Consider the following 26,898-nt stretch of genomic DNA (forward strand, 5'->3'; position numbering starts at 1 on the left):
GAATAATCAAAGAGTGAAAGCTTCCTCTATTTAAGGGACTCAGGTAACATACCTTACATAAAATAATTAAATTGTAAATCCCCTCTAAGGGGTTCCTTGTAGGGCCGACCCACTTCGTGTTGTAATTTAACAATCAAAACCTTTCACTTTTTAAATCTTTATTCAATGATCATTCTTACAAAAAATCAAATAAATCAAACACAATTTAGATGCTTAATTATGACAAATAAATAGGACATTGAGTTTTTTATAAACACTAAAATTAACACCATATATCCTTCGGTTAAATAGTCTTTGATTTGTCCAATATTTTGCAAAATGCATGAAATTAATAAATTAATAATAAATAAAAAGAAAAACAAGAGCCTGGGAGGATTATCGAAAAGAATACAACACCCTTAGGACAAAACAGAGGAATTACAAGCAAATCCCCTAAATAAACAGAAACGACTTCACTTGTATAATGGCCTATTGCCCCCAGCATGTCCTAGCAAAAGCTCTGGTGATAAATTACAGTAACATATGATATAGTTCCCTAAGGACATCAAGATATATTCTGCAGACATGCATCTCAATCACAAATTGCTGAGCCCTACCATGAACTATTTCACTAACTGCACCAGTATGACAGAAACAAAAATGACCCAAGCAAGTCCCAGAGCGAAGTCTTTGGATTCCAACCTGTCATGCAAAGCCCATTACACAGTCAGAATGCTGTTCAATCACACAGCTCAATTAGATTACAGATGAGGCAAGGATATATACCAAGCTGCTCATTGAAAATAGTCATGTCAGGAATTTTCTTGTCACTATCATCATTATCCCACTCCAGAGCATTCTTGAGAGCTTACATCAATGGTGGGTTTCTCCAGTTTTGGTTCACCACTTACCTTTGCATAAACCTGCAATGTGCAGAAACATCAATCCTCATATCCACATAAATTTAAAGTAACACTGCTAATGCAACTTAATCAACTAAAGAGAAGAAGTAGTATCAAAGACAATTCTTCACCTGAGTCATCATTTCACCAAGCTACCTAACTGTAACTTCATTGTTAGGGTTGCCCACATTGAAAATGTGACCATTCGCCCTAGCAGGATTTTTCTGAAGAAAACAATATTGCACTACTGGGCAACTTCCTTTGCATACTAAATATTAATTCAATTTTTTTTTTTTTTTTTTTTTTACTTACAAGCATCAACAATTAAGCTTCAATAGCATCCTTTATAAAAACAAAAGTTCTATGAGATTCACCACCATCTACAAGCTTGAGTGGCTCACGACAAAGAAGGTTCTGTAACAGAAGAAAACAGGATTTGATCACACCAAAAATAGCAAATAAATAGGGAAGATTACAACTACTATCACACATACAAGAGGGAAACTAGAGACCCAAAACAAGGAATGGAAATGCATGCAATCTTATAGAGCACGTTACTTTTGTTTCCTTCCCCCTTTCCACATCATAAAGCAAGAGGCAAAAGTGGCATTTCTAATCACCAATGACAGATAAGCGGAGCAACCAACCAGAAACATGAAACATGACATCACAGTTTTTTTAAAGAAAAAAAAAAGAGTATAAACCTTGAACAAATCTGGAGTTCCCAAGAGAAACCTATATCACTATTTCCCTAACTGCTTTGACACAAGGCCTTATTACTATCATTTCTTTTTCTTTTAACACTCCAATTCTGACCCACAGATGCCAGTATTTTACAACCTAAAGTTGCTATTATCATAAACTACCATCAACTTCCTGACCACAAGAAATATTCATTAATATAAAAATTGAATTGGACACAACCATATACAAAGAATGTACAAACCCCAAAAGTTTTACATCCTCATACAAGAATCAAGTAATGTCCAACTCAGAACATATAAGATGATGATGCTATTAGGACCAAAAAAAAAAAAATCCAATACTGTTTGTACCCAAAAAACAATTGTATACTATTAGGAAATAGGAAATTGATAAATTAAGAACTATTCTTATACTAATATATTTATATTCTTAGAAAAAGATGTATAAAGTTATTGACATCAGGCAAGACAAGGACCCAGCTCTTCAACCTCAAGTCCAAGTTAAGTTGGAATCCTAATTTCTTGTTCTACTTGAGACAAACAATCAAGGCTTATTGTTCACAATGCTCTGGATCTACAATTTGCATGCTAGCATTAGTATTATATCACAAAATTCGGCATATGTTTAAGCATTAGAGTATTATGCCACACCATCAACACATATATAGGACATATCCAAATTCAGTACCAGCTGGTATTGATTGATATTTCAAACTGCACTCTATGTCTTCTTAATTAGGATTCAAAATGGTTATCAAAACATTTTCTGGTCTCTAACTTGAGAAAGGAAATTTTTGGTGTGAAACCAAGTTTGGGTGTGAATCACCTGGAGTGAATTCAGTCTCTATCTTTATCTTTTAAGAGGTTCAATCTTCTCGTTGTCTTAATCTGCTTAGCCTACTAAGAAACTGTTTCTTGAGTTCATATCTTCTTATATTCTTGCCCATCTGGCATTTTCAGCAATTCTATTGTCTTCCCTTACTTCTGAAATTTCTAGCAATCCTTCTAAACCTGAGTTTAAATCTTATCTTACACATAACTTATCTTATGTTGAATAACCTCAATTCACTAAAATGGAATTAAGACTTGCATTGGAATTTGAACAAACCGTAAACTAGAGGAGTCTACACAGCCATTGGATCTACTTTGTTTCTGAATTTTAAGGAGAAAGAAAGAGTAAGCAAAAAATGTAAAAACTAATATGTCGAAAAAGAAATAGTAAGAGAAATTTGAAACCAGGGGAGATTTCAATCGATTGGATGTCGATCTGTTGAATATGCATATATGTTTGATCAAAGTAAGGGCTTTTAGATTCGCTGCTGAAAAATGAAATTTACAAGCATAGACTGCAGAATTAGTACCTGACTGAGATGGAATAATTAAAGTGGGACCCAATCATGGACGTCGCACATCGATCATATTCGTTGGCCATCGATGCTTATCTTGGGGATGTGAGCAATCTTGGGCCAATCTTCCCCTGTCTCTCTCTGGCACCGTTGTTCTAGCAAAGGACAACTATCTATTTCTAGTCGAGAAAGAGAAGCGGGTAGCCCTGCATCTGTCAAGCACTGGAGCTTAGGACAATACCAGATTGCTAGTTCAGAAAGAGAAGTGGGTAGCCCTGCATCTGGCAAGCACTGGAGCTTAGGACAACCTACTATTTGTAGATCAGAAAGAGAAGTGGGTAGCCCTGCATCTGGCAAGCACTGGAGCTCAGGGCATCCACTTAGAGTCAACGCGTGAAGAGAGGTGAGGTGTCTCAACTCCTTGCCGTTCACGGTCTTAAGATGGGAGATGGTGAGAGAAGTGAGAGTGGTGGGCAGCAGCCCCTCCTCCGGAAACGAATCTACTTCTTCACATCCTTTGAAGCCGACACCCAAATCCTTGAGACAGGTGAGTCTTTGTAGACCCCACTGCATACGCTTTGCAATCACTTTTTTGCAGGAATAGATATAAAGTGATTGTAATTTTGATGGCAATCCCCCTTCCGGAAATGATTCCAATTCTGGACAATGTTGTATCCTCATAGTCTCAAGAGATGGGAGAAGGGTGTGCATCTCTTCTGGCAGTGACCTCAGTTTCTCACAGAAGCGGATCTTCATCTTGGTCAAGTTGGGCGCTTGTAGCCCTCCATCGGGAAAACACACCAAATTTGGGCAATCTTGTATGTCCAATTTAGTGAGGGATATGAGGAGTTTAGGGCATTGGGAAGTAGCAAGGGATTCTACATTAGCGTACCAGATTCTGAGCTTTTCAAGCTTTGGGAAGTAGTCTAACGGGAATCTCCCGCTTAGCTTGGGACAATCCCTCAACTCAAGCTCACAAAGATTAGGAAAAGCTCCACCCTCTTGATTGCCTCCAACATAAGACCATTCTTGCCACTCCCGCATACTTTTGAATTTCAAAACTTGCAGAGATCTAAATGGCACCCTTATTCCACAAGTATCGTCACCATAAAACTCAGGGCCTATGGACACCACTCCATTTAACTCAATAATTTCAAGCTCTCTGAGGGAGGGTAACTGCCCAAGTGGTGGCAAGAAGAAACAATATTCACATTTCTCAAGTTTTAGAGAAACTAGATTGGAGGAAGAATGATCTCCTAACCAACCAGGAAATCTTGTACCCCCATAAGAAAGGATCGTGAGTATTTTTAGGTTTGTATGAGGTTGGAGGTTGGCAAGCACTTCTCCATCTTTTTTTGAATCCTCAGTATCACCTCCCCATGCCAAAAATAGTTGATTGAGATACTTCTTATCCCTCATATTGGCCTCCAAAGCATCCTCGGCCCTCACAATATTATGAAGCCCAGAAATATAAAGTTGTCCGCGCAAAGACTTAAGCTCCTTCAACTCTGCAATGTTACGCCCAGTGTGTTTGTCTAGGACAAACTCACCTTCTAACGTTTGTAGATCTCTCAATCTCCCCATATGTGGTGGCATTTTTTCCAACTTTCGGTATCTCCTGATATTAAGATGGCGCAAGCTGATTAGTCTTCCAAAGTTAGTTGGCAACTCAGCAAGATCACGGCACCAATCCAACAATAACGTCTGTAAATTATATAAAGTACACATCGTCTCAGGTAACTTTTGGATTCCACTGTAAGATAAATCCAAGTACCTAAGATGCTTCAAGCTACCGATTGAATTTGGCAACTCACCAATATCATATCTTGATAAATTGATCAATCTTAGATATTGCAGCGCGGGCAAGAGATCATGCAGTACACCATATACATTTAATGATGGTAAGGGTAGAAAAGTGTGTAAATGTTTGGCCTCATATAAAGCTTCCAATTTCTCTGAGCCATCAGAATCAAGTCCCTTCATATACGAAAAATGACGAGTTTTGCTCACAATGTTGACAAAGTCATCATTGTTCTCCAACCTAACACAAAATTCTCTGGATAAAAATTTTGCTAAATCATTAACAAGGTCATGCATGATGAAACCACTTGAGAATAGACACTCGGAACGTTGAAAAAATGACCTTGACATTAGATCATTAAAGTATTCCTCCCCAGTTTCTTCCATGGTTATATTCTTGTTTTTAGGTTGTAAGAGATCTTCAGCCATCCACATCAAAATCAATTTTGATTTTTCAAATACATAATCTTTGGGAAATATTGAACAATACATAAAACAACGCTTGAGATGTGGAGGTAGATAATGGTAACTCAACCATAGAGCCGGCAGAATCTCCATATCTGACAACTCCCATATTTCACTCTTCAGTATCTTTTCCCATTCCTCCGGATCTAATTTAGAGCGTAATAAACTCCCAAGTGATTTTGCAGCTAAAGGAAGACCTTTACACTTTGTAACAATTTGTCTTCCGACTACTTCAAGATCTGGATGTGTATTCACTCCTGCATTTTGTAAGGCATGTTTTGCAAATATTAACCAGCAATGGTCCTCAGAAATTTGCTCCAGACGGTGAATTTGACCAAGAGTGCCCATCCTAGATGCAACATCGTCAATACGTGTTGTGACAATGATCTTGCTTCCATGGCTTCCGTTCTCAAAGGGACGAGTTAAGAGATCCAATTGGGAATGATTCACTTTCCAAACATCATCAAGAACAAAGAGAAACTTTTTCCCCGTCAAAGCCTCCTTGAGATTAACTTGAAGCCTATCTAGGTCTGTGATATGATCACACGTTCCTGAAGTGACTGACCCACAAATTGTTTGTGTTATTTTGACAACATCAAATTCTTCCGAAACACAAACCCATGCTCGGAGGTGAAAATGTTGCTGTACTCGATCATTGTTGTATACTAGTTGAGCAAGAGTGGTCTTCCCAATCCCACCCAAGCCCACAATGGGAATCACGCTTATCTTATTGCCAGTCACGTCATCCGCTAGCAATAATTTGATGATGTTGTCCTTCTCCTTCTCCCTTCCAAATACAGAGTCTTCTCCCAAAGGCAAAGAAGTTGTAGGTAACCTTGCATATGCATGTAGGCTATCCTTAACATCTTCTTTCAAACCAAGCACATCTTTTTCACTTACAATAAGTTCTAACCTCTCAAGAATCTCCAATATTCTGGGTTCAAGAGTTTTGTCAAGTTCATGCAAGGAAGGAGAAGTGATATTGTGTACCTGACGAGTGCTGCTGCTCCCAGATTCTTCTTCTTCCACCTTGCGTCGCAGGGCTTCAGTCTTGATCTCATCCAACAGGTCCTCTGCATGATGGAGAGCATCTTTAAGCTCATCAAGCCACTTCCTCACTATCGGGTTTCTGATTTGCTTCTCTTCTGCATCATCCAGCACTGCAGTCACTGACAACAACTTCAACTTCAACTTCTGGAGCAGCCCAGCAGTGACTTTGTGTCCTCGGATGAAGTCAAGGACCGGACGGGATGCCATCCTGTCAAAGAGAACAGAGAGAACAGAAGAAAGAACCGCTGCACCAACTTCAAGAGCCATGACTTGTTTGTTTAGCTGGACAGACAGGGAAATGAAAGATAAAGAGGAAAGCTAGTGATCAGAAACAGTAAGTGAAACAATTGTTCAGTTGTGATGTCTGATTCTCAGAGAACGAGCTTCTTGGTATAATCTCTAGATCTATGTTGGCCTCTCAGAAATTCCCTTCTTGCTGATATCTCCTTCGGAAATTTCACTTAGTGGGATTGTGGGAGTGGGCTGCTTTTACATCCCACAACTGCTAGTCAAACAAGGAGAGTTGTTTAATTTGGGATGGCTAACAACTGCTAGTCAACTGATTGTTGGGATGGCTAACAACTGCTAGTCAACTGCTAGTCAACTGATTGTTCACAACTGCTAGTCAACTGATTGTTGGGATGGCTAACAATCAGGTTAGTTGTTTAATTTGGGGCTAATTTTTATTTTGGATTAATTTTAACAATACCTCTAGTTTAGTGTCTCGCTTTTACTATTTAGATTTTAATTTCGCACTTAAACCTTCCAAATTTAATATCGTATCTTATTTTATCATATTCCATTATTTAAGTTAACCATTCCATCTCCATGAGCTGAGGTGCCTTATCAATAAAAAATATTGAGGATATTTTTGGTCATCACACACATGTTTAACTGATACCTTTGGGGTTTAGGGAATTTGGTTAGGTTGGGTGTTCACTCTATTGGGGAATATTGAATTGGCCGGGTGTTGATTTAATTTTAAAAAATTGGTTTTTTGTTTTTGTTTTACACCATCCTTTGGGCCACCATTCCACAAAAGCAACGGAGCACATGGGTTGTTGTCCTGCGGGGTCATGAACATGGAAAATTGAAATATCAAGGATTTGATACTTATTTGGATGTTTTGTTTGGTATTCCATTTCTTTATTTATATTTGTTGACTTCTCCCATACATTTCGTTGAGTTGCACAATTGCATTAGAGATTTTAATGTTCTAAGTGGGTTCGGGAGAGAGAGAGAGAGAGAGAGAGAGAGAGAGAGAGAGAGAGAGAGAGAGAGAATCCAGTTCTTCTCCAACAAAAATTAAATATCAAGTCTAACATAGCAATGTTGATAAGCATTAAGCAAAGAGTGAAAGCTTCCTCTATTTAAGGGACTCAGGTAACATACCTTACATAAAATAATTAAATTGTATATCCCCTCTAAGGGGTTCCTTGTAGGGCCGACCCACTTCGTGTTGTAATTTAACAATCGAAACCTTTCATTTTTAAATCTTCATTCAATGATCATTCTTACAAAAAATCAAATAAATCAAACACAATTTAGATGCTTAATTATGACAAATAAATAGGACATTGTGTTTTTTATAAACACTAAAATTAACACCATATATCCTTCGGTTAAATAGTCTTTGATTTGTCTAATATTTTGCAAAATGCATGAAATTAATAAACTAATAATAAATAAAAAGAAAAACAAGAGCCTGGGAGGATTATCGAAAAGAATACAACACTCTTAGGACAAAACAGAGGAATTACAAGCAAATCCCCTAAATAAACAGAAACGACTTCACTTGTATAATGGCCTATTGCCCTCAGCATGTCGTAGCAAAAGCTCTGGTGACAAATTACAGTAACATATGATATAGTTCCCTAAGGACATCAAGATATATTCTGCAGACATGCATCTCAATCACAAATTGCTGAGCCCTACCATGAACTATTTCACTAACTGCACCAGTATGACAGAAAAAAAAATGACCCAAGCAAGTCCCAGAGCGAAGTCTTTGGATTCCAACCTGTCATGCAAAGCCCATTACACAGTCAGAATGCTGTTCAATCACACAGCTCAATTAGATTACAGATGAGGCAAGGATATATACCAAGCTGCTCATTGAAAATAGTCATGTCAGGAATTTTCTTGTCACTATCATCATTATCCCACTCCAGAGCATTCTTGAGAGCTTACATCAATGGTGGGTTTCTCCAGTTTTGGTTCACCACTTACCTTTGCATAAACCTGCAATGTGCAGAAACATCAATCCTCATATCCACATAAATTTAAAGTAACACTGCTAATGCAACTTAATCAACTAAAGAGAAGAAGTAGTATCAAAGACAATTCTTCACCTCAGTCATCATTTCACCAAGCTACCTAACTGTAACTTCATTGTTAGGGTTGCCCACATTGAAAATGTGACCATTCGCCCTAGCAGGATTTTCCTGAAGAAAATAATATCGCACTACTGGGCAACTTCCTTTGCATACTAAATATTAATTCAATTTTTTTTTTTTTTACTTACAATCATGAACAATTAAAGTTTCAATAGCATCCTTTATATAAACAAAAGTTCTATAAGATTCACCACCATCTACAAGCTTTAGTGGCTCACGACAAAGAAGATTCTGTAACAGAAGAAAACAGGATTTAATCACACCAAAAATAGCAAATAAATAGGGATGATTACAACTACTATCACACATACATTACTAAAGCGCGCTAGAACTCTTGGAACACCTTCACTTGGGCCGTCAATCCCAGAAATGAAATCCATCCGAGGTCCAATCCAGTTAAAGGGTCCAACAATGGAAAACTCAATACCATTTTCCACACCCTCAGCTATAAACAACAAGAAACTAAATCAGAAACCTACATTGCTAATACCATTTCAGGAACAACCAAGTAAAAGTAAAACAAACAGATGGACGAACCATAGATCAGCCTCTCGATCAAGTGATTTGCACATGCATAGACCATCTCTGCTTCTCAATAGAGCCAAAAATGCAGGGGGATTCATCCTCTTTGAGAACATAATATGCAGGATCCTATGAAAAAATAGCAAACCAGAAATAAATTTTTCAGTACAAAATACAAATCATACAGCATCAACTAACTTCAATGCAATTCATTGCATTGATCTAACAGTGGCTTCATCCAGAAATAACATTACATAATGAAACGTAGACAGCCTCATATAAGAGGGAAACCAGAGAGACAAAACAAGGAATTAAAATGCATACAATCTTATAGAGCACATTACTTTTGTTTCCTTCACCCTTTCCACTTCATAAAGCAAGGAGGCAAAAGTGGCATTTCTACTCACCAATGACAGATACGCAGAGCAACCAACCAGAAACACGAAACATGACATTACAGTTTTTTTAAAGAAAAAAAGAGTATAAACCTTGAACAAATCTGGAGTTCCCAAGAGAAACCTATATCAGTATTTTCCTAACTGCTTTGACACAAGGCCTTATTATTATCATTTCTTCTTCCCTCTCAACACTCCAATTCTGACCCACCGATGCCAGTATTTTACAACCTAAAGTTGCTTTTATCTAAAACTACCATTGACTTCCTGACCACCATAAATATTCATTAATATAAAATTGAATTGGACACAAGCATATGCAAAGAATGTACAAACCCAAAAGTTTTACATCCTCTCATAGAAGATGTCAAGTAATGTCCACCAACTCAGAGCATATATGATAATGAAGCTATTAGGACAAAAAAAATAATAATAATAAAATCCAATAATGTTTGTACCAAAAAAAAAATTGTATATGAGAAGGAAATAGGAAATTGATAATATATTTATATTCTTATACTGATATATTTATATTCATAGAAAAATATATAAAGATATTGACATCAGGCAAGACAAGGACCCACCTCTTCAACCTCAAGTCCAAGTTAACTTGGAATCCTAATTTCTTGTTCTACTTGAGACAAAACCAATCAAGGCTTATTGTTCACAATGCTCTGGATCTACAATTTGCATGCTAGGATTAGTATTACATCACAAAATTCAGCATATGTTTAAGCATTAGAGTATAATTCCACACCATCGACACATATATAGGACATATCAAAACCTGAATTATGCATTCAAACCATTCGAATTATGCAAATGAAGAACTTTCTCAAAAAACAAACGTCAAGAAAAAAAAAAAAAAAACAGATCTGAATGGTATCCCAGGAAACAATAAAAGAAGGATAAAAGTAAAAAAAAAAAGTAAAAAAGAAAAAGGGAGGGGTACCTGACGAAGAGGGCTATATTTAGGAAGAAAACTTCCAATTAGGGATGGCAACGGTGCGGGTTTGCCAATACCATACCCGCCCCGCCGGGTAACCGGGTCTCCATCGGGTATTCGGAGCCTAGGAGGATTATCGAAAAGAATACAACACCCTTAGGACGAAATAGGGGAATTACAAGCAAATCCCCTAAATAAACAGAAACGACTTCACTTGTATAATGGCTTATTGCCCCCAGAATGTCGTAGCAAAAGCTCTGGTGACAAATTACAGTAACATATGATATAGTTCCCTAATGACATCTAGATATATTCTGCAGACATATATCCCAATCACAAATTGCTGAGCCCTACCATGAACTATTTGACCAACGGCACCCGTAAGACAGACAAAAAATGTAGTATATATTCGAATCTGACATTAAAATACATCTTTAGTCTTCCTTAGAAAAAATTTCAACACCTGCCAAACAACAGCACACCTAAGCAAGGATCCGTGATTGGGACCAAAACCCATATTTATTTAGCTTATTGCAGCTGATTGGTAAATGGCTTTCTTGATAGCCTCGGCATATGTCCTGTGCTGATAGGTGAGGGTTGACCCAAGCAAGTCCCAAAGCAAAGTCTTTGGATTCCAACCTGTCATGCAAAGCCCATTACACAGTCAGAATGCTGTTCAAATACACAGCTCAATTAGACTAAAGATGAGGCAAGGATATATACCAAGCTGCTTATTGATAATAGTCATGTCAGGAATTCTCTTGGCACAATCATCATATCCCACTCCATAGCATTCTTGAGAGCTTACATCAATGGTGGGTTTCTCCAGTTTTGGTTCACCACTTAACTTTGCATGACCTGCAATGTGCAGAAACATCAATCCTCATTTCCGCATAAATTTAAAGTAACACTGCTAATGCAACTTAATCAACTAAAGAGAATAAGTAGTATCAAAGAAAATTCTTCACCTCAGTCATCATTTCACCAAGCTACCTAACTGTAACTTCATTGTTAGGGTTGCCCACATTGAAAATGTGACCATTGGCCCTAGCAGGATTTTCCTGAAGAAAAAAATATTGCACTACTGAGCAACTTCCTTTGCATACTAAATATTAATTCATTTTTTTTTTTTAATTTTTAATTTTTTTTTTTACTTACAAGCATCAACAATTAAGCTTCAATAGCATTCTTTATATAAACAAAAGTTCTATGAGATTCACCACCATCTACAAGCTTGAGTGGCTCACGACAAAGAAGATTCTGTAACAGAAGAAAACAGGATTTAATCACACCAAATATAGCAAATAAATAGGGAAGATTACAACTACTATTACACATACATTACTCAAGCATGCCAGAACTCTTGGAACACCCTCACTTGGGCCGTCAATCCCAGGAACGAAATCCATCCGAGGTCCAATCCAGTTAAAGGGGTAAACTCATTTTCCGCACCCTCAGCTGTAACAACAAGAAACTAAATCAGAAACCTACATTACTAATACCATTTCAGGAACAACCAAGTAAAAGTACAACAAACAGATAGACGAACCATAGATCAGCCTCTCGATCAAGTGCTTTGCACATGCATAGACCATCTCTGCTTCTCAATAGAGCCAAAAATGCAGGGGGATTCATCCTCTTTGAGAACATAATATGCAGGATCCTACGAAACAATAGCACACCAGAAATAAATTTTTCAGTACAAAATACAAATCATACAGCATCAACTAACTTCAATGCAATTCATTGCATTGATCTAACAGTGGCTTCATCCAAAGAAATCACATTACATAATGAAAACATAGATAGCCTCATATAAGAGGGAAACTAGAGAGCCAAAACAAGGAATGGAAATGCATGCAATCTTATAGAGCATGTTACTTTTATTTCCTTCACCCTTTCCACTTCATAAAGCAAGAGGCAAAAGTGGCATTTCTAATCACCAATGACAGATAAGCGGAACAACCAACCAGAAACACGAAACATGACATCACACTTTTTTTAAAGAAAAAAAGAGTATAAACCTTGAACAAATCTGGAGTTCCCAAGAGAAACCTATATCACTAGTTCCCTAACTGCTTTGACACAAGGCCTTATTACTATCATTTCTTCTTCTCTCTCAACACTCCAATTCTGACCCACCGATGCTAGTATTTTACAACCTAAAGTTGCTATTATCATAAACTACCATTGACTTCCTGACCACAAGAAATATTCATTAATATAAGATTTTAATTGGACACAAGCATATACAAAGAATGTACAAACCCCAAAAGTTTTACATCCTCTCATACAAGAATCAAGTGATGTCCACCAACTCAGAACATATATGATAACGATGCTATTAGGACAAAAAAAAAAAAAAAAAAAACAAAAGAAATAAAATCCAATACTGTTTGTACCCAAAAAACAATTGTGTATGAGAAGGAAATAGGAAACAAGGACCCAGCTCTTCAACCTCAAGTCCAAGTTAACTTGGAATCCTAATTTCTTGTTCTACTTGAGACAAAAACAATCAAGGCTTATTGTTCACAATGCTCTGGATCTACAATTTGCATGCTAGCATTAGTATTACCTCACAAAATTCAGCATATGTCTAAGCATTAGAGTATAATGCCACACCATCAACACATATATAGGACATTTCCAAAGCTGAATTATGCATTCAAACCATTCGAATTACACAAAGGAAGAACTTTATCATAAAACAAACGTGATGAAAAAAAAAAAAAAAAAAAAAGGGAGGGGGTACCTGACGAAGAGGGCTATCTTTAGGAAGAAAACTTCCAAAGGTTTCCTATACACTTCACAAGTAGAAAAGTGAATCAACTGCTTGTTGTTTTCCGAGCAGTACTTCACCTAAATGAAAATCATTCACCAAAACGAAATGTAAGCAAAACCCACATCAAATCTCACTTCAACTTCAATCAATTCCCACAAAAAACCTCAAATTTCGCAATCAAATCCAATTGGGTTCATTTCTTTCCCAATAAACCAAGAAAATAAGAAGGGAGGTTGAAAATAAGGAAACAGCGACACACCTCCGGTTTGTGTGATGGCAAAGAGAGAAAGAGAATGGAAAGAGAGAGAGAAGGAGAGCGAAGAAGAGCGGAGGAGGGAGATGAATTGTCGCCGACGAGGGAGATGAACTGTCGCGGCCGGAAAGATAGGTCACTGGTGGTGGTCCTGTGACTGGATGGGTTGCTGGTGTTTAATGAAGCTTTCTTAATTAAAAAAAAAAAAAAGATAAACATGTGAGGGTAATAATGGAGATAAATAGCAATTGTTTGTTACTTGACAATAACAAAATAGAAGTATGAAACTTTAATCTGTAAAATAAAGTTGTGCCTTATCCATTGGGCCATGAAGTCCCTAGTCCCTAAACCCTATAACCCGTAACCCAATAACCCGTAACCCAATGGGAATCGAACCCAGAATCTCTGGTTTCGTAAACCAGCGCCTTATCCATTGGGCCATGGAGTCCCCACCTACCCTACCCTCTACCCTCTACCCTCTGCCCTCACTCTACCCTCCGCCCTCACTCTACCCTCTGCCCTCATCCCTCTACCCTCCTAAACCAACCAGCACCTTATCCATTGGGCCATGGAGTTCCCACCTACTCTACCCTCTACCCTCTACCCTCTACCCTCTACCCTCTGCCCTCACTCTGCCCTCACTCTGCCCTCATCCCTCATCTCTCTACCCTCATCCCTCATCCCTCATCCCTCCACCCTCACTCTACCCTCTGGCCTCATCCCTCTATCCTCTAACCTCATCCCTCATCCCTCTACACTCTGCCCTCTGCCCTCATCCCACATCCCTCATCCCTCAACCTGACCTCAACCCTCAATCCTAAGCCCTTAAGCCACCTAAGCCCTATACGCCCGTAAACGTGAACACTGATAAACCCTTAATCCCCTAAACCAAAAGCCTGTAAACACGTAATCCCCTAAACCCCTAAGCCCCTAATCTTCTAAACCCTAACGAGTTGATCAAACAAAGAAAAATATAAAAAACATGCTGTCCATCCAAATCATCAATGTTGTCGCAAAACTCAAACTGTCCATCCAAATCATCAATGCTGTCGCAACATTCCTGTGGTTCACAAAAGAAAAAAAAGAAGTAAGTGCACTATATCAGGGTACTAGAATATTAAAAATAAATATTTAGATCAATAGCAGACTTAAAGGCCCTTTAAAAATAAAATCTTCAATATTCAGACAATAATCATGACATTAAACATTACAAAGACTACCAAAGATCTTTACTGATCTAAGCTAAGAATGTGTTATACTGATACTGTGTTATAACATTCAAAAGCTAACACATTCTACTGCAAAAATGTTGAAGAGAATTGTCTGATTCAGACAAGATCCAAGTTAGAAATTCAAGAAATGGCACTATGCACTGTATTCAGAGCAGCTTTTAGAAGCATTTTCTGCATTATGAAATGGCTAGCAGACAACCCAAGAGACCGCTTATTTTCTACAATGTTTGACACCTGTTTATAATGCCTAAATATATATTTCGCTTCTATCTATTGATAGAAAAAGTTCTAAAATTTTAGGACAATTCATAGTCAGGAAAAATAGATGGAAACTATTGTTATAACACCTTAAAAACGAGTAAAACCTTGCAGTGAAAGTAAAACTAGTAGCATCACTCAACATTAAAATTCAGATCCAATGAACACAAATTTGAAAGTACCTTATCTAATTTGATGCTCATCCTTCATTGTAAAATTCTCATAAGTCTTTGCAATGAAACCAGGGTACAGTAGTCGAATTTCTTCTTCCATAATATCGAAGCAACCATCTTTGAGATGATGCGCGTAAATATTTTTAAGAAAACGCAGCAAATCTTTCAAATTACCCCCATGATATGGCTTTCGTAACAGAGGGCTCCAAAAAGGAACTTGTAAAAGAGGGCTCTTTCGTGCTTCTATATCCCAGTCCAAGTATCTCTTAAAGACAGACGATGTCCTCCATTTGTGTTTTATATCACAAATGGGTGAAATTGTGTTCTGCTCAAATGCTTGGTACATTTCAGATGCACATTTCAACCGGTCCTTCGAGAAGCACATTAATGACGGATGGTGGATGAGTTTCTTTACAAACTCCATAGAGCTGAAGAAAAAAGAAAGAAAAAGACTTAATACAGCAACAATTAATACTATTAAGAAGTTGAAGAAAGAAAAACACTTAAATACAGCAGCAATTAATACTATTGAGAAATTGAAAAAAGATAAGGAATTAACTTTGTATTTGTATATTTCAAGAACGAATTCATGTCACCATGGTGGAAGGGTAAATGTTTCCACTGAGGTTCAGTCAACAGTTTTTTAATAAACTCTTGAAATTCTTGAATGTCATTGCACTTCGCCGATTCCCAGTCCATATCTGTATATTCCTCTCTCAAATGTCCAATGTTTATAAGTGCCCATTTATCTTCTCTTACCACATAACTTCTTCTATCTAATAAGCGTCCGTGGACTCGCCCACCTTTGTGGAGATATTCCAAGCCTGTAAGGATTATGCTGCACACAAAAAATATAAAACAATCAATCATGTCAAAGTAAAAGAGTTGGAGAAGGAGGATAAATATGATACACAAATAAAATTAGAGGGAGTACCTTATACTTTCTAGCATTTGAAATACTTTTTCCACCTTTGTTTTAAACTGATCCATCTTCCATTCAATTAAATGGCAGCTAAAGTCTTGGTACAAGATGTACCATTTGCCGGTTTTTGCATCTTGGTGTATGCCATGCACGTCCAAAAATGCAACGTGGCTGACTTGCTTTGCATTCTGGAAATAACTGCTAGCTTTCTCCTTCTGTGATTCCTTGTACTCCACTATTCTTCCCATCATTGGTTTTCCATCTTGAAATTCCACCATTGTTGTTTGGTTGTTGGAATAATCAATCTTGAACTTGCAGATACTAACCCCATAGAGCTGCAAAAAAATAAATAAAGATAAAGAGAGAGAGTGAGTGAGGTGATTAGCTATTTATTGCATGGAGGCATGAAGAAGGAAGAAGGAAGACAAGGAGCTTGAAGAGAGGCGTGAAAATTTCCATAAGAAGCAACAAATCAGAAGTTTCAAAGATAGTAGAAAGAGGGTTCATTTCCTTGATTGCCATAAGGAAAGAAAATTTGGGGAGGAACTGATCTTACTTGAAAAGCAGAACAAGGCTGAAAGGCATTGGTCCTGTGTGGTTCTTTGTGAAAGACAAGTTGTGCATCAATCTTGGAAGGTGGTTCAAAAAGCTTTTATCAAAGTGATTGGCAGTTAAAATAACTTTGTTTCCTTTCCAAAATAATAGAGGACTGCTAGGGTTAACACTTTAGATACTGATTGTCAGAAGAGAGGACTGCTAGGGTTAACACTTTAGATACTGATGCATTTAATGTGGATCTAAATCAACAAAAGTGTGGATTATCTAGAGGGTCTGGGCCAGTTTAAAGAAACTTGAAATTGAGAAAAATGAAGAAAATAAAAGAAATTGAAAGGGAAAAATAAAGTGTAAAGATAAGTTCTTGGTCCTTAAATACGATACCTGATTCACATCATCGTCTGTTCTTTTCCTTTTTTTGGTGTTTTCTATCATATTCTCTTGCAGCCTATTTGCCATATATCTGCCACGAATGTATTCATAAAATTTATAAATAGAAATGAAAAAAAAGGACATTATTGAACTCACTACAACCCTATTACTAATCCAATCACTAATACATGGGCCAACAATGAAGAACAAGACAAAACTACTGTTGAATAAAAAAAAATCACAATAAATCTGACAATATGGGTGGCCGAAAACAAGAATAAAATAATTAAAATAAAATATAGTCACACTACTTGGCTTTATTAAAAAAGAGACACATTCATGTTCCAAAAAATATATATATATATAATGGGTCTACATTTTATTACACCTTTCTGTTGGCCTTATCTCCTTAAGGAAAGAAACAATAATAACATAAAATTAAGAGGAACAAACTGCACTCCTAAAATTTAGTGCGAATTTCAGAGAACTACCACTGTCCATGCTTAATTTTTTGGCCTATTACAACCACTAAGACATTTTTAGTTTATATACAGAGCACGACTCAAATTATGTAGATTTAAGGCCTCAGACTAAGACTTACTTTGTGTTGGTGTTGCAGCAACTTTGGTGTGACTGCTGAGGAACCAGAAAGAAGCCCACTCTTGTATTTTTAATGAGATGTCAAAAAAACAGATCTGTCACAATAATGCATATGTGTTAGTGACAGCAATTACAAGATAGCAGAGTTTAGCACACAGCATAAAGATATCTAAAATACAGAAAATTACCCCAAGACAGTGGTAGATAGATACTATATGCCAAAGCATGAAGTTTGCTTTAAAATTAAAAGCAATTAATAGAATTTACAGTGGATAATTAAATTGTTACATAAGAAAAATTTCTGATCCTAGTGGTAGGTCTTGACCTCTTAAGTACTCTTTTGTTCGCTTTGCTTGTCAAATAAACTGTAAGACCAAACAAGACTATATTTCATTATCAGAAGGAAAGAAAGGTGCATATACCAGTTAACCAGATATGGACTGAGACTCTATTGTCACAAATTTTAATTATCGTTAAAGGTTAAAATTTACAATTAAGAAATTTAAAAACAACACAAAATTTCTTTTCTTTACCCAAAATTTAAAATCAGCCGGGAAATCCAATCAAGATGCAAGACAAAGAACACAAATTTTATCAAAGCCCAAGCATAAAAGAAAATAAGTGAATATGAATTAAAAATAAAGAATCAAAATTCATGCTCATAAATACAAATTGAACCAAGCCCAGCAAGAATCATGAACAATATTGAAAATTCGGAATTCATGTAAAATAAACGTACCCATGATCAATAAAGACCACCCAATCAAAGGAAAACACAAACAAAGAAAGCCCTACTTAGAAATTTGATTTTAAAACACGAAAATTGAAGAGGACTTGAGAAAATTCGGATATATGAAGGCCTTACTTGAGAGAGCCCTAGAAGGAGAGACCCAGAAAATCTTAGTAGAAATCACCTAGCCGGTGTGCCGAAATTGAGATTGAATAAAGAGAGATTGTGCCAGAGGATTTTGGAGTGATGCTGTGCGTGGGAGAGAAAAAACAAGATTTTCCGAGAAAATAACGCGGGCTGAAAAGAATTAATTTTCTTTTTTTTTTAACACAGACAGAAAAGACATTCTCGAGCTTCAACTAGCCGTTATGATTTTCGCAGTTTGATTGGTTGTCAACATAAAACTACAAAAGTGCATTTCATGGCCAAAAAAAATATAATAGTGCTTCGGCTTTGGGGTCGACAATGCCTAATTTTCTGGGCTCGGACTTGAATTAAAGGAGCCCAATAGGGCTTTCGGGCCGGGCCAGGCTGGGCCTCGGTTTTGATACACAAGTTTGAGGCCCACCTGTCGGGCTCAAAATTTACGGGCTTTGAGGTCGGGCCAGACTAGACCCGAACGGGCAGCCCAGATTGGGTATCATTACCCGGTTCGATAAATCCCTCTTCCTACCAATAGAATACCTTCGGAGTATCATTACTCGATCAATAATAACCTGTCAGAAATCACAAAAACACGAAAGATTGGAACTTTTTTTTTTCTACGAAAAAGATTGAAACTTTTTAAGAATAACCCACTTCTTTGTAAACAGGGGCAGGTTGGTTTGCGACGCGGCTGGACCTCCTCACCACAACCATCTGCTTCTTGACTGTACGAGGCTTCACACGCTTCATCTGAGAAATAAAGAGAGAAAGCAGAGTGAGCCTTTTAATTTGAGAGCTGCTATTTGCACACCTTTTTTTTTCTTTTTGCACACCCTTTTGTAAAAACAAAAAATCAAAAATCAAAGGAAAAGACACATCTATCCTTCTCACACCCAAAAACCAACTCCATTTTTTCTCTTTTGCACACCCCATCAACAAAGCAAAAAAAAACACACATACCCCCCCTTCATCTCCCTCACCCGACCACACCCACCCACGCAGCTCTCCCTCAGCAGCCCTTTCGTCACCCGACCTACCCACCCAGCCCCCTCCCTCCCTCACCCGACCACCACAAGCAGCACCCGACCTCACCCCCAACCTCTTCATCTTCTCTCCTCCCTCCCTCCCTTTCTCTCTCTGCTTTCTCCTTCGTTTGGCACTGGTTTGCCGAAAATTTGAGTTTCCTTCGGCAGCCACCCACCGAACACCCACAAACCATTCGACAGCCACCCACCGAACACCCACAAACTATTCGGCATATATCCGCCGAACCTAGAGGGAGGTGGGCCGGGTGGGTCGAGGCTAGAGGGAAGGTGCGACGGGGTTGGGTGGGAGGGCGTGCGATGGGGTCGGGGCTGGGTGGAGGGGAAGGAGGTGGGCTGGGTCGGGGCTGTAGGGAGGGTGCGACGGGGCTGGGGCTTGGTGGAGGGGAGGGAGGAGGTCGGGTGTGTTTTTTTTTGAGGGGTGTGTTTTTTTTTTTTTTTGTCTGAGAGTAAGGGGTGTGTTGGGTGAGGGGTGAGTGTGTCTTTTCTTTTGATTTTTGATTTTTTTTTTTTTACAAAAGGGTGTGCAAAAAGAAAAAAAAAAGGGTGAGCAAATAGCAGCCCTCTTTAATTTTTACAGAGACAGATAGAGATAGGTGCAGAGAGGGAAGGGGGGTTGGGTGTAGGCTTACAGGGGATGGTTTAGGAGAGGATGATGGGGTCCGAAGAGCCTGAGCAAGCTGAGGCAGATTCAGTGCTTTCATTCTCTTCTTGATTTCCTCTAATCTCTGCTGACGAGATTCCTCGTATGATAACTTTGGCTTAGCCATCACCATTTTTCCCCGGAACCAAACAGAAGATTCCTCTGTTTCTCTCTTATCTTGTAACGAAGTTTGAGCTGAGAAACCGACTTGGGCGAAAAGGAGTGAATGGAAAATGTTGATGTTGAAATTTAAAAGGCCTGGCTAGTCGGTGAATGGTGATGATGGGGTTTCACCGTTTCAGTGATGATGGTGATGATGGAGAGAGGCTGAGACTGAGAGAGTGAGAGGGATTGATGGAGAGAGGCTGAGATTGAGTCACTAAGAGAGGCAAAGGAGGCGGCGAAGCGATTGTAAAATGTAAACTTGTAAAGCTTAGCCGCTTAGGTAGGTTAGGTCATTAGAAATAGAATTTAGACAGTGAGCCGTGCATACATTGCGTCAGGCTAAGCTAAAAAAAGACTATGTCAAAAACTAGTCAATGATGACCTTCCATGGATTCACCTATATAAGCCGCAACTAAAGTTGCAAAAATAAGAGCTTGAATGCCGCTTGTAAATAATCCAAGGAACATGACAGGTATAGGAACTACTAAAGGTACTAAAGAAACAAAAACAACAACTACTAATTCATCAGCTAAAATATTTCCGAAAAGTCGAAAACTAAGCGATAAGGGTTTTGTGAAATCTTCTAAGATGTTAATGGGTAAAAGGATTGGGGTTGGTTGAATGTATTTACTGAAATAACCTAATCCCTTTTTTGTAAGGCCCGCATAGAAATATGCTACTGATGTAAGTAAAGCTAAAGCAACGGTAGTATTTATATCATTTGTAAAAAAAGGTTAGGTCATTAGAGTATTACTGTATTAGACATTAGTTGTTTAATATTTTATTAATTTAGGGTATTTTGGGGTTTGGGCTTGGGGGTTCGGTTTAGGGTTTGGACTTTTTATATAATTTTATTACATATGTTTTATAAACAAACGATGCAATTGTGTTTTCAACGATCCGAACCGTTCAAATTTTAATTCTTCACTCAAAGATAATTCGTGCAAAAAATTAGCTCAATCGGAGATGTAAAAGTGACGTAACGGTGGTCGAATTAATGAACGATCGTGGTTTTTCTAATGATGATCGAATGGGTAGATGAATTTTGATTTGGCCGATTTTTTGTAAGGATGATCTTTGACTATGAACATAGAAAATGAACGGCTCAGATTGTTGAAATCACGTTGGGATCTTCACAATTATGGAAACGACAAGGTTTCAATGAGAAAGTTATTAGAATTATACTCTTCAAGTGTATTGATATGTACAAGCTCACATATTGATCGTGTTTTCAACGATTCGAACCATTCAAACTTTAGTTCCCCACTCAAAAAAAATCCTTGCAAAAAATTAGCTCAATCGGAAATGTAAAAGTGACATAACGGTGGTCGAATTAATGAATGATCGTGGTTTTTCTAATGATAATTGAACATTCGAACCGGTAGATGAATTCCGATTTGGCCGATTTTTTGTAAGGATGATCTTTGACTATCAACATATAAAATGAACGGTTCAGATCGTTGAATTAATAAACAATCGTGATTTAATAACTTTAATTATAGTTGTATATACACATATTCATTTATGTTTTATTATAGTTGTAATGTTGTATATAATTTTAAAAGTTTATTATTTATGGTATTACACAGCTTACATTATTACTATTTTCTAACATTAGGCCACGCTTGTCTCACCTTCTTAACTTGGACTGGCTTAGTTAAGACTTTAAGCCCATATTTGGTGAGCTTGGGATTAAAAAAAATGGGGCTTAGTGAATCCCCTCTAACTTAAATGAGCCTTCTTAGGTGGGCTTAGTGAAACCCATGAAAATGTGGAGTTTTAGCTAAGAACCTCCTTGGCTGGGTCTACCTAAGACGCAAACTTAAAAAACAAAACAAGATGTTTTGTTTGAAGAGGATAAACTGAACGAGAAAGAGAGAGTGAGAAAGAATGGGCAGCGGCGACCAACGAGAAGAACTGGGCAACGGCGACCGGCGAGAAGAACTGGGCAGAAGCGACTAGTAATCTTTCTGGGTGTTTTCTGTGTTTTCTTTTCTCTGAGTCTATGTTCTGTAATTTTTGGGTAATCTTTTGGGTTTTCTTGACATTGATAATATGGGTGTTTGGCTCTTTCATCTTCTACAGCAACCCAACCCATTTCTTCTACCTGCAGCAAGAACACAGAGTGAGTTCTCTTCAAAATTCATCTCCAGATCTAGGGTTTTTTTTTCGTCAAATCTACTTGAATAACAAATTGTATATTACAAATTATGTAGCTATAAAATTGAGAATGTGATGAGTCCTGCACTGACACTGGCACTCACTGCTTCATGTTGTCTTTTCTGATCATGGCATATGTGGCTTTCTTTGGGTTTGGGTTTCTTGTTGCTCTGACATTTTTCTTTTGGTCAAGAGATTTCGGCATTCTCAAAGACAGTGAAAATATTGTGTAGAGGCCAAATTGATCTCTTTTATTAGTCTTTTATTGTGAATTTTGTGGTTTATTCAAGATGACATTGCAGGTCTCCAATTGTTTATATACAAGGGTTATTAAAGTGTTGTATCAGTTGTTTTAAAGTGTCATAAATTTATTGATATAAATTGATAAAACTCATTAATTCCATAATATTAAGTTATCATTACCATTATCATCATGCACAATAATTTTCATGATGACTAGGTGACTTTCTTGAATCTTCCTGATGATGTTGTTGTATCCTAATTGGTTTATTATCTTTTGTTGTACTTGAGTTATCATTACCTCTTTTATTTTGCTTTACCTCTTTTGTTTTGCTTATGTACGGAGCTTGTCAATTTTGACTTAGTAATTAGCTAATATGTTCTCAGGCTTGGGTTCTGTTTGCTCTCATTAACTTTGTTTTGTTATTAGGCTTATGTGCCTACTATTTGTTACTTTGGTCTATTGTACGTTTTATCTGTAGTCCTGAACAATTATTTATTCACCAAAAACAATTTAGTTCTTTCATTACGCTTAACAAAATCCTTTCTTTTTTATCTTAACAAAATGTAGAACTAAATCATCTTTGTTTGTATGTAAATTTTTAGATATGGATCGAAGATTGATTTTGTTGATCTTATTGTTGGAGTTTTGGCATTTAGAGATAATGTGTGCTTGCACGCTTCTTGTGTTGATGATGCTAAAATCAAAATGGAGACGTATTGAAAGACGATCATTGAATAATCATGCATTTGTGAGACATGAGACTCGTTTGCGTTATCTAGATAGCATAATAGGGAATAGTGACATAAAATGTGTGAACGAACTTAGAATGGATAGAAGGACATTTGGTCTATTATGTGAGTTACTTCGCCATGATGGGAGGGTCAAAAATGATGGTGTGGTGTCTATTGAGGAGCAAGTTTGTATGTTCTTACATGTACTTGGACATCATGTCAAGAATCATACCATTGTCGGTAGATTTTTCCAGTTGGGAGAGATTGTTAGTAGGTACTTTAATTCAGTGTTGCAAGGAGTTTTGCGATTGCAAGGTAGACTATTGAAAGTCCCAGATCCCGTACGTGATAATAGTACAGATAATAGGTGGAGAGTTTTTAAGGTATGTTCTCATTTTTTTTGAAATTCCTACAAACTCAGTTATTCTCTTACTTTTGTATGAAGTAATGAAAGTTTACAATTGTATTATCTAGAATTGCTTGGGAGCATTAGATGGAACTTACATAAAAGTGCGGGTAGCGGCAGTTGACAAGCCAAGATATCGAACAAGGAAGGGTGAAATTGAAACAAATGTGTTGGGTGTGTGTTCAAGAGACATGCAATTCGATCATATTTGTGTTACCGGGTTGGGAGGCTTCCGCATCGAACTCTAGAGTTCTCCGTGATGCGATAACTAGGCCCTATGGGTTAAAGGTTCCCACCAGTAAGGCTATTAGTTATTGTCTAATCTATAAAGTAGTTTAGTTTTTGTATGTATACATACACATGCTAATAGGAGTTATCATTTTGGTTATTAGGATATTATTATCTTGTAGATGGAGGTTATACAAACGGTGAAGGATTCCTTGCACCATATAGAGGAACAAGGTATCACTTATCCGAATGGAGAGATGGACATACACCTTCCAATCATGAGGGGTTTTTTAACATGAAGCATTCATCGGCAAGGAATATAATTGAACGTTGTTTTGGATTGATAAAAGCTAGGTGGGCCATACTTAGGAGTCCGTCTTTCTATCCAATAAAGACTCAATGTCGAATAATAACCGCTTGTTGTCTTCTACATAATTTTATTAGAAGGGAGATGTCTAGTGATCCAATGGAACATGCAATAAATGACCTTGAAGATGAAGAAAATGTGATGGAAGGTGAAATGCTTGGTACCGTCGGATCCTCTGATGAATGGATTGCAAAGAGAAATGACATGGCTTTAGAAATGTATAATGAGTGGAGGGAAAGGCATGGGTAGCCATAACCATTTTTATGTATTTTCTTATAGATGGTATCCTATGTTTGTATTTGCTCATGTATTTGATTAACAATGTATTTGTTTGTATTTGTTTTTTTTAGATATTGTTTGTATTTTCTTAACAATGTATTTGTTTGTATTTGCTTTTGTGATATACAAATTGAATTAACTTTGGTGTTGCATTGTCATATAATCTGGTCATGAATGAGAGTTGCTGGTGTTGTAGTGCAGATTATGGGTATTTGTGATTTAATTATTGCATTAACTTTGGGTGCATATTTGGATGTTCACCCATGAGAAGTGAGAGTACTCAAACTTTTGAACAAGTGAAGAAAAACACTAGGAAGAAATGGTTGCCATTTGAAGAAGAAGCTTTGTTAGCGATCCTTGAGGATTTTGTTGCTCGAGGCCACCGATGTGAAACAGGTAGTTTCAAACCTGGTACCTTGAAAGAAATGGAGAAAGCTTTGGAACTTGTATGTCTCACCTCTAATATCAAGGTGAATCCACATATTGAGTCCAAATTGAAGAAATGAAAAAAAAATTATAGTACAATCTATGATCTAACTTGCGACTTTGTGAGGGAGAGTTAAAAGGCTAGTCACTGTTCAGCATCAAACAATCCCAAATAATAATAGAACAAAATAGAGAATTAAGGCTAGTGAATAGACAATGTAGATAGCCTCGAAAGCTTCATGAATAAAAAAAACATGCAACTTGGAACATGCATCATAAAAAATAAAAAAAAAAATTTTTCACCCATTATTTTGATTCCCCGTTTTAACCAAGGTTGGTGGTTCTAGTTTATGTACATTGTTCATTTGTTGCCTACATGAAAACCCATAATTCTTGTACCAAAAAAAAAAACCCATAATTCTAGTTAACAAAACACCTAAACCCATATTTGTAATCTAATGGGCCTGTAATTAAAGTCCAAAAGCCCAAACAGAAATTGGCCTAGCCCAAATAGAAAAGCATAAACCAAGCAAGTGGTCCTGTTACTGCATTGTACTTATGACCAAAGTAGATGGTTTTGATTGGAAGCAGAAAATACCTACTCATAGTCATGGTCATAGGCTGGAGACTCACGGGGGAAAAGAAAGGAAAAAAAAAAGAAGGAAAAAAAAAGAAGGAAAAAAAAAATTAAAAAAATTAAAAGGTTTAGGGTTGATTGAGGTTTGGGGCCTTTGGGCAATTGTAAAGAAAAAAAATGGTTTGGGGTTTCGTTTAGTTGTTTTTAAACCCTAAACCAGTAAACTCTAATATATTTTTATATAAAAAATAATTAAAAATACTCTAAAGGGCCTAAACTATGGCGCCCCGAAACATGGAAACACCATAGCAGCACCCGTCTTAAAGATCCTGAGACTATAATACCCCTTACCCTGAGTATTATATTCCCAAGCTCTCTAAAACGAATTAAGCCCTTTTGTTTAAAGAACCCGGATTGGATCAGAGTAGTAAAAATACAACGGAAGAAATTACTAAATATACCTCATATTATAAATAATAGTAGAGAATACCAACCCGTGAGGGTTATGTTTTTCAAATACACTAACCCTAGTGCTACATAATAAAACAGTAGATAAACAGATATGTCAGGATAGTCCAACCCACGCCAGAGTGATTCAGTCTTCAACAAAGTGGTGCAACAAATTGGACTCATGGATAGCCAATGAGAGATGCCACCTACGAGGATGAAAGAGAAACACTACCACGGATCCAAAGAAATGATCTAAACCAAATAGCAAGGCTGAAACTGACAAGCTGCAAGTGCCACGCCCACGACCTCAATCCTGGTCTCCAACAACTTGATACTGACAAGCTGCAAGTGCCATGCCCACGACCTCAATCCTGGTCTCCAACAACTTGATACTGACAAGCTGCAAGTGCCACGCCCACGACCTCAATCCTGGTCTCCAACAACTTGATTATTTGCACTCACAAAAGTACAGTAGAGGGTAAGCGTCACATACGTTCTTCGCTTCCCCTCGGGGGAAAATCCTGGTTAGGTTTGAAACAATACTCGAAAATATAGGATTTCAAGGGAAACAGTTAAAAGCAATGTACACCCAAAAATATGGTATCAATACCAATAATATTGTAACCAAGTCCAGTAATGATAAAGATAACTAT

At 37.4% G+C, this 26,898-nt stretch overlaps 2 protein-coding genes and 3 pseudogenes across 6 annotated transcripts; 1 reads left to right on the top strand and 4 right to left on the bottom strand.

Moving 5' to 3' along the window:
- Positions 1–763: 763 nt before the first annotated feature.
- On the bottom strand, positions 764–6,760 carry LOC147280127 (putative disease resistance RPP13-like protein 1 pseudogene; annotated as a pseudogene). Of its 3 annotated transcripts, XR_015123655.1 has the most exons (4): positions 2,947–6,760; positions 1,194–1,295; positions 1,013–1,105; positions 764–902 (listed from the first exon to the last, which is right to left on the bottom strand). The product of XR_015123655.1 is annotated as a putative disease resistance RPP13-like protein 1 pseudogene, transcript variant X2 (transcript). The 3 variants fall into 3 exon arrangements; XR_015123654.1 differs by having other exon boundaries at positions 1,013–1,295; XR_015123656.1 differs by lacking the exons at positions 1,013–1,105; positions 1,194–1,295 and having other exon boundaries at positions 782–902.
- Positions 6,761–7,894: 1,134 nt separating this feature from the next.
- On the bottom strand, positions 7,895–13,982 carry LOC147280128 (UDP-D-apiose/UDP-D-xylose synthase 2-like; annotated as a pseudogene). The gene is made up of 14 exons (XR_015123510.1): positions 13,899–13,982; positions 13,258–13,364; positions 12,055–12,168; positions 11,846–11,963; positions 11,664–11,765; positions 11,472–11,566; positions 11,229–11,362; positions 10,512–11,144; positions 10,144–10,239; positions 9,180–9,293; positions 8,954–9,087; positions 8,598–8,873; positions 8,351–8,487; positions 7,895–8,266 (listed from the first exon to the last, which is right to left on the bottom strand). The product of XR_015123510.1 is annotated as a UDP-D-apiose/UDP-D-xylose synthase 2-like (transcript).
- Positions 13,983–14,468: 486 nt separating this feature from the next.
- LOC147280129 (uncharacterized) lies at positions 14,469–18,627 on the bottom strand. The gene is made up of 7 exons (XM_086252626.1): positions 18,518–18,627; positions 17,654–17,747; positions 17,065–17,143; positions 16,138–16,460; positions 15,763–16,041; positions 15,213–15,631; positions 14,469–14,600 (listed from the first exon to the last, which is right to left on the bottom strand). The coding sequence occupies exons 3-6, from the start codon at positions 17,137–17,139 to the stop codon at positions 15,214–15,216; spliced, it is 1,095 nt and encodes a 364-aa protein (XP_086108752.1). The 5' UTR covers positions 17,140–17,143; positions 17,654–17,747; positions 18,518–18,627; the 3' UTR covers positions 14,469–14,600; position 15,213.
- Positions 18,628–18,966: 339 nt separating this feature from the next.
- On the bottom strand, positions 18,967–20,345 carry LOC147280130 (B3 domain-containing protein At3g19184-like). Its single transcript, XM_086252134.1, has 3 exons — positions 20,202–20,345; positions 19,181–19,276; positions 18,967–19,098 (listed from the first exon to the last, which is right to left on the bottom strand). The coding sequence occupies exons 1-3, from the start codon at positions 20,343–20,345 to the stop codon at positions 18,967–18,969; spliced, it is 372 nt and encodes a 123-aa protein (XP_086108260.1).
- A 3,037-nt stretch (positions 20,346–23,382) lies between these two features.
- On the top strand, positions 23,383–24,762 carry LOC147280131 (uncharacterized; annotated as a pseudogene).
- Positions 24,763–26,898: the final 2,136 nt, after the last annotated feature.

Source organism: Dryas octopetala, chromosome 7 (genome assembly GCF_963921425.1).
Source record: "Dryas octopetala chromosome 7, drDryOcto1.1, whole genome shotgun sequence".
NCBI classification, from domain to species: Eukaryota; Viridiplantae; Streptophyta; class Magnoliopsida; order Rosales; family Rosaceae; genus Dryas; species Dryas octopetala.